The sequence below is a fragment of the Nuphar pumila genome, chromosome 6, assembly GCF_984573655.1.
Source record: "Nuphar pumila chromosome 6, dmNupPumi1.hap1.1, whole genome shotgun sequence".
NCBI lineage: Eukaryota > Viridiplantae > Streptophyta > Magnoliopsida > Nymphaeales > Nymphaeaceae > Nuphar > Nuphar pumila.
In genome coordinates, this window is record NC_143254.1 from 93754981 (window position 1) to 93762224 (window position 7244).

Sequence of the window (7244 nt, forward strand, 5' to 3'; positions counted from 1 at the left end):
CCTCAATTGCATAGATATGATAACTTTTAGTTATCTTTATCCAACCCAAGTGTAACTCTATATATTTGCCCAAGGTTCTTCCATATAGAACACAGTTAGAGAAAATCTCTCTGAGCCCTCCTGAAAGAAAGCATCAACCACCTTCTCTCTCAACTTTCCATTGATTCTATCTGGGCCATCACTACAATCTCCTTGTTATCTAACACTACCTTGAGAGCAGATCAAGTGATTTGGCATCCTCCCCGTCCACAATGTACACAAGTGGGATGAAGCAATGGACGTGAAGATGTAAATCACTTTCTTAAAGTGATTTAAGAGATCATCCGATCTGCTCTCCACCACCACCATCGTCACCTCCTCTTTCATCTATGTCCCACTACTGCCTCAACTAGCCGTTCTCTTTCTTGTCATTGCTCATGCATTATTCTATTCCCACAACTACGCATTATTCTCCATTTTTCTTCTTTCATTACCTTCACTGGTTGACAATTACCACCATCACCATCAGTTTTTTCTAATTTCTACCTCACCTACTTTTTTTCATTTTTTTCTTTTCATATAAACATAATAGCTGCGAAGGGACTTCAAAAGTGGAGTAAGAGAAAGACTTGGTGACAGCCATGGCTCGCTGCACCAAGGACACTGGGGTTACCAAGAGAGAGAGAGATTTTGAATATCACAAGGGTAAACATGTCAATTTGGCATCTTAACCATGGTTGGGTTAACATATAGCCAAGGTAATCTACTAAACAGTCTGATTCTTATTACTAGAGAGAAGGTTAGTCGCGTTTTTAACAATGTGAAATCTTTAGGTGCGTTCTTGATTATTTCCCATTATTGACGTGCTAATTTGAAACTTTTCATTTTTTGAATAATTTACAAAAAAATGCCAAACTTATCAGCTGTTTACAAACAGATACCTAATGTTTCAATTATTGCATTTATCCGCCTGCTTTTAAAACTTATTTTTAAAATATGCGCTTGGTCCAGTTGTCCTTGACTTAGTAAAAGAAAAGACCAAAGTAACTTCATTTTCAGGGGTTGCCCGACCACGATGCTTGTGGACTCTCTCTCTCTCTCTCTCCCTCTTTCTGAAAAATGAGCGCAAATGGTGGTGCTCTCTCTCTCTCTAAAAAATGAGAGCAAATGATGGTAGTAGTGACGGGGCAATTGGGCAGCTCTTTCTCTCTCTCTTACGAATTTGGGCAATGGTGGTGGTGATGAGGCAATGGGGCAGCCCTCTCTCTCTAAAATACTGGTGGTGTTAACAGGGTCATCTGCTCTCTCTCTCTCTCTCTCTGAAGAACCATGGAATTTGTCATTTCGTTTACTCAGTAAAGGTCAATTGACGAAAGCGTATCTTTGAAATACAATATTTAAAAGCAAGCGGTTAAATGTAATAATTGAAACATTAGCTCCTGTTTGTAAATAGCTGATAAGCTATTGCCTTTTTGTAAAATTCTCTCTCTCTGCGTTCGGTTGGAATTCAGAGAGCGTTGTTACCTGTGATCCCATCTTCATTCGAAAACGGGCGTTTTTCTTCGAGTTATGTCACAGTTGAGGTCGTTTGCAAGCAAAAGTTCGAGCTCGGAATGCAAAAGAAGATAAGATCGAACAATAAGATGTTGTTGCAATATGTCAGCTTTAAACGTGCTGAAACGCCATTCTTTCTCAATGGTACCATCTCTCTCCCTGAAGGAAGCCCAACAACTGCATGCCCACATGCTAAAACTCGCAATGGATCAACACCCACATGCAGTAAGCGAGCTAGTGGCGTTCTTTGCTCTTGCCCTATCGGGAGGCTTCTTCGACTACGCTTGCCGACTCTTCAACAGAATCCCGTACCCTAATCTCTTCATTTACAACACAATGATCAGAGGAGCTGTAAGGTGTGGTCGTCCCCATGAAGCCATTCAGATGTACAGAACCATGAGAGATGAAGGCGTACTGCCGAACAACTTCACTTTTCCCTTCATTCTCGGTGCCTGCGAGCGGCTGTCGGCGATCAAACAAGGCGAAGAGATTCATGGAGTGATTCTGAGATGTGGGTTTCGATCAGTTTTGCCTGTGATGACCACTCTGTTGAATATGTACAGTAGCTGTGCAGAGATTCATGATGCCGTCAAGGTGTTCGACGAAATGCCTCGGAGAGATGTTGTGTCTTGGAACAGTATGATTGCAGGGTACCTTAAGCATGGAGACTTGGTTTCAGCTCAGAGTTGTTTTGACCGCATGGACGAGAGAAGCTTGGTCTCTTGGAACTCCATGATTTCTGGGTACGCTAATTCGGGGGAAATCGAGAAGGCACGGCGGTTGTTCGAAGGGATGCCTACGAGAGATGTGGTATCCTGGAATTCGATGATTGGTGTGTTTTGTAGGCTGGGGGATATGGTGGAGGCTCGACGATTGTTCGATAAGATGCCTGAAAGAGATGTGGTTTCATGGAGTAGTTTGATCAATGGATATACACAGGTTGGCAGGTTCAGTGAGGCTTTGATGCTCTTCCGCAAGATGCAGCTTGCTAATATTGTGCCAAGTGAAGTAGCAATGGTTAGTGTCCTATCAGCTTGTGCTAATCTTGGTGCTCTTGATCTTGGAAGATGGGTTCATGATTACATAGAGAAGCATGGGATTGTCATGAGTAACAATTTGGGTACCGCATTGATAGATATGTATGCAAAGTGCGGGAACATGGATATGGGGCTGCCTGTTTTCCATTCGATGAAGAACAAGGATGTGGTAGCATGGACAGCAATGATAGTTGGCTTTGCATTGAACGGGCGAAGCCAAGACGCATTGGAGTTCTTCCAATGTATGCTGAATGAGGAACTCAGACCTGATGCAGTCACTTTTCTAGGAGTTCTAAATGCATGTTCTCATGCGGGACTTGTTGCAGAGGGTCATCAATACTTCAACTCAATGAGAACTGAATATGGAATCACCCCTAAAATTGAGCATTACAGTTGCATGGTTGATCTTCTTGGACGTGCTGGCCTTCTTGGCGAAGCTGAGCACTTTGTATTGACCATGCCTTACGAACCCGACGCTGTGATGTTAGGTTCTCTTTTTTTTGCATGTTGGATTCATAATAATGTGGAATTGGGGATGCGTGTGCTGGACCGTTTACTGCAGATGGAGCCTAAAAAAGGAGGCAATTATGTCCTCTTATCAAATATATATGCTGCAGTTGGCAGATGGGATGCTGTTGCAGCTGTGAGAAAGGTGATGAGGGAAAAGGGAGTTAAAAGAGATCCTGGTTGCAGTTCCATAGAGGCCAGTAGTGGAGTTTATGAGTTTGTAGCTGGAGATATGTCACATCCACAGTCAAAGGAGATCTATGAAATTCTAGACCTACTAGCTGGCCAATACAAGTTGGCTGGGCATGTGTCAAGCTGAAGCAACCTTTTGTGAGAAGTTGGCAATGATGTGGGATGGAGCTTTTTAAATCATAAGGTGGATTTGAGTAGGTACAAAGAGGAGTTTTCAAGTTGTATAAACTGGTGCAAACCAGTATGTTGCTGTAGCTGCAACATGCAGTTTCTTACAAAATACGATCAATGTTGTATTATTCATTGAAAGACGAAGCACTTCAAAAAGGAGTGTTCACTATGGCACATATTCACAGAAGTACATGTAATAAACACCAATGATCAAGCATTTCAATTCATATTTGTGCAATTGTGCTTAATTTTGCAAAGTTCAACTGCTGATTAAGGAATGTACTTTTTCAACTATTGATGCATGTGAACCAAAATTTACAATATTCTATTGGATTGCAACAGAAAAATTGGCACATCTCATAATCATTAATTTAAGATAATATGCAGCTGAGATTGCATGAACAGACTCGGATTCCTGCACTGGTGAAATAACATCTGTGAGTATTTGATTTCGTTTAGACCCAAATATTAAGTCTTGTTGAGTATAACCTTTTGCCTCAGAAAGTGACATGCGTATCAATTAGCAGTAAACTCTCGGCTGAATGCAGGCTATGCAGTAGAGTTCTATGGCAACAAGTTCTCATGCTTACATAATCTTGGATCACTGTAAACATCTCTATAAAATTACATGACACAAGCTACTCTTATGACTCTTCACTTGAAGCAGCAACCAGGCAGCAGACAAATTGCACTGGTCTTCCAACTAGGAAACCTACGAAAACTAAACTAAACTTATTCGATAACTGAGGACAAGTAAAGCAAAATACATGATATAAATTCTTCACACTATCTATAAAAGAAAAAAAGAAGCAAGCACCATGGTTACATGAATCTACTTCTGGCGATGAGCGATATAATTCGTCAAACTGATCAATGGCAATGCCTTGTTGACATCAAATCCTGAAAGCTGCTCTTTGGCTTCCATGTTCAGCTCCTCTGCAAATTGCCTAGACTTCTCCAAACCCAACAGTTTTGGGTAAGTAACCTTATCAGCCAGCAGGTCTTTTCCAGCAGTCTTCCCCAACTCCACTGAAGATTTAGTTACATCAAGTATATCATCCACCACCTGAAACAGAAGGCCGATGCACCGTGCGAATGTTCTCAATTTTTCGATTTCTTCATCCGTGCCTCCTCCTACAATTGCTCCAATCACAACCGCTGCCTCCAACAGAACTGCGGTCTTGTGGACATGTATGTATTCCAGGTGATCTAAACTGACATCGGATAATCCGGCAGAACATATATCGACGACCTGACCGGCGACGAGCCCTTCCGATCCAATTGACTTTGCCAGTTCAGAAATCACTCTGAGAACTCTCTCAGGGGACACCCCTCGGGTTGTAGTAGCAATGTGTTGAAAGGCAAAAGCAAGAAGGGCATCTCCAGCCAGAACAGCCACATCTTCCCCATAAACCTTGTGGTTTGTGGGCACTCCCCTCCGAAGATCATCATTGTCCATGCAAGGGAGATCGTCATGGATCAGGGACATGGTGTGTATCATTTCCACAGCGCAAGCAGACGGCATTGCCATCTCTTCCTTTCCTCCAACAAGCTCGCAGGCCGCGATACAGAGGACCGGCCGGATGCGCTTCCCGCCTGCGAGAAGCGAGTACCTCATAGATTCATGGATCGTCTCAGGCTTCCTCATGGGCACTGCCTTATCCAGAGCCTCACTGACGGAGCTCCCCTTCACCATCATGTAATTCTTGAAGTCGAACTTGGGGATTTCCACGGGTTCATCGTCTTTCTCCTCCTCTTCGACCTCATTCACATGACGGGTGGCCAAAATAGAGGTCTTGGATGCATGTTGGGTCCATGAAAACCAGGGAGAATTGAAAGATTTGGTCTTTGGCAGAGAAAAAATGGGTTTGGATTCTTTCTCATGGCTGTAAACGGAGCATTCCTGTGGTTTTGAGTAAAGATTGCAGGAAAATAAAGGCATCGACCGCAAACGGTAACAGGAACAGATTGTTGGTAGTCCCAAAACACCCATATTGCATGAAGAACTCATCTCCAGAACTCCAAAATTCCCCTTCTCCCTGCTGTTTTCCCTACTTTCTGCTATCCCAAGAGAAGATTAAGATATGAAAACAATCAAAGAAACGGGACAAGTCTCACTTAACAGACACCAAACTTGAAAGAAAAACAGAAATTTCCTGAAAATTTGATGGAAAACAGGATGTGGGTAGCCTTTCTCTGTTGTTTTTCTTTACCTTGGGACTATTTCTGTCTCGGTTTGAGAATGGTTGATGCTTCCCCCTTCTCCCTCCCTCTCCACCACCATGGGCTTCAGGGCAACCCAATTGGTTTAAAATAAGATTTTCAAGAGGAGAAAAGTCTGAAGAAAGAGGAGGTGAGAAGGACACTACATCTCACCCGGATGAGTTGATGACCCTTGGATGTTAATGCTTACCAGAGCCGCCACACGTAAATACATTCATACCAAAAATTTACCCTGAATCATCTTGATTCTTGACGGTTACGATCAGTCCATATCCTGGTGAAAATGCGGACCAATGCCGGCCATTGATTGTGAACGGTTACGATTGGTCCTATGTCATCCAAATATTTACCCATATCTTAAGTTGCCTCTCTTGTTCTTACAAGACTATACCCCTATTTATTTCATTAGTGCTCCAAAGTGATCTCCAACTAATTGCTCTATCTTAAGATGCCTCTTTTGATCCTACGTTTTTATTTCAGTCATCTACGAACGTGATTATGTAAGATTTGACATCAACATTATTCAACGTATTTAAGGAAATAAGTTTTTCAATAGAAAACTTTGTCATGTAGGTCTTTGTTTGTTTTAGCCTCAAGGGGTTTGGCGGAGTAGGATGGGTCCTAGGCCGCTAGTTGGGTTGTCTAGGTTCAAATCCCATGAGCATCACTCCCTGCCCAAGCAGAAGCATGGTGACTCCCTAGGGGTGAGGAGTAAGTTCTTGGAGTTTTACACTGCTAGGACAGCGACCCTAAGTACAAAAGGTCTTTGTTTTGGTTCTTGGTGCATTTGAATCGACTGGATGCTATTTCATACACGTTCATGAGCGTGGATTTGCTACAATTTGCAGCAAGGTGTGATTGGTAGGGGTTGTAATGGGGTCGGTTTAAAGATTGGATAAAGAGCCAATCACAAGTAAGAAGGCGTTTGTTACAACCCCACTAGGAAGTCACTTTTCTTTTGAAAAGGACGATCAAGAGGTAAAAAGTACTTTCTCATGTAGAGGTGTGAACTCATTTTAATAGAAACACTTTTTTTTTTTTTTTGCATTTATTATGTAGCCTTATTATATATTTTTCATGAATATGTTTGTTTTCACCCCACTTAGTAAAGGACATAAAACGAACATCCACAAACATATGAGAGGAGTGAATTTGGGAAATAATAGGTGTCCAAATGATTCCTTTCCCAATAAATGGCTCTAAGAATAAGATCCTCTTTAGTCCCTAGGCCCTACACCTACAAATGATCCTAAAAACACATCCATCAGCTTTGAAATTATCCTAATATCCGACTTGATCTGACTTTGTTTTGTCAGAATTAGAAACGCAAAAAACTATATCTAATTATAATCAGATGCAGTTATGGTTTTGATTTTTTCCTACCCAATTCGCCAGATATGCATATTTGATGGATACTCGAATCTGATCACATGTAAAAGGCAGATTTGGCATGGAGTCCAAATCCGAATCCAAGTCCTTTTAGGCAACACTCAATTAGTCGGATCTGGTATTTACCACATCGGACCCGAATCTGAACTGTTTGCATCCCTAGATGAATAATAGGCCTTTAAAACAGAAAAC

At 42.0% G+C, this 7244-nt stretch overlaps 1 protein-coding gene and 1 pseudogene across 2 annotated transcripts; one reads left to right on the plus strand and one right to left on the minus strand.

Annotated features, from left to right (window-relative positions):
- Positions 1 to 1737: 1737 nt before the first annotated feature.
- LOC149835214 (putative pentatricopeptide repeat-containing protein At3g15930 pseudogene) lies at positions 1738 to 3664 on the plus strand (annotated as a pseudogene). The gene has a single exon (XR_016432445.1). The product of XR_016432445.1 is annotated as a putative pentatricopeptide repeat-containing protein At3g15930 pseudogene (transcript).
- Positions 3665 to 4028: 364 nt separating this feature from the next.
- LOC149835215 (geranylgeranyl pyrophosphate synthase, chloroplastic-like) lies at positions 4029 to 5845 on the minus strand. Its single transcript, XM_090011759.1, has 2 exons — positions 5654 to 5845; positions 4029 to 5498 (listed from the first exon to the last, which is right to left on the minus strand). The coding sequence occupies exon 2, from the start codon at positions 5449 to 5451 to the stop codon at positions 4273 to 4275; it is 1179 nt and encodes a 392-aa protein (XP_089867885.1). The 5' UTR covers positions 5452 to 5498; positions 5654 to 5845; the 3' UTR covers positions 4029 to 4272.
- Between the last annotated feature and the right edge of the window lie 1399 nt (positions 5846 to 7244).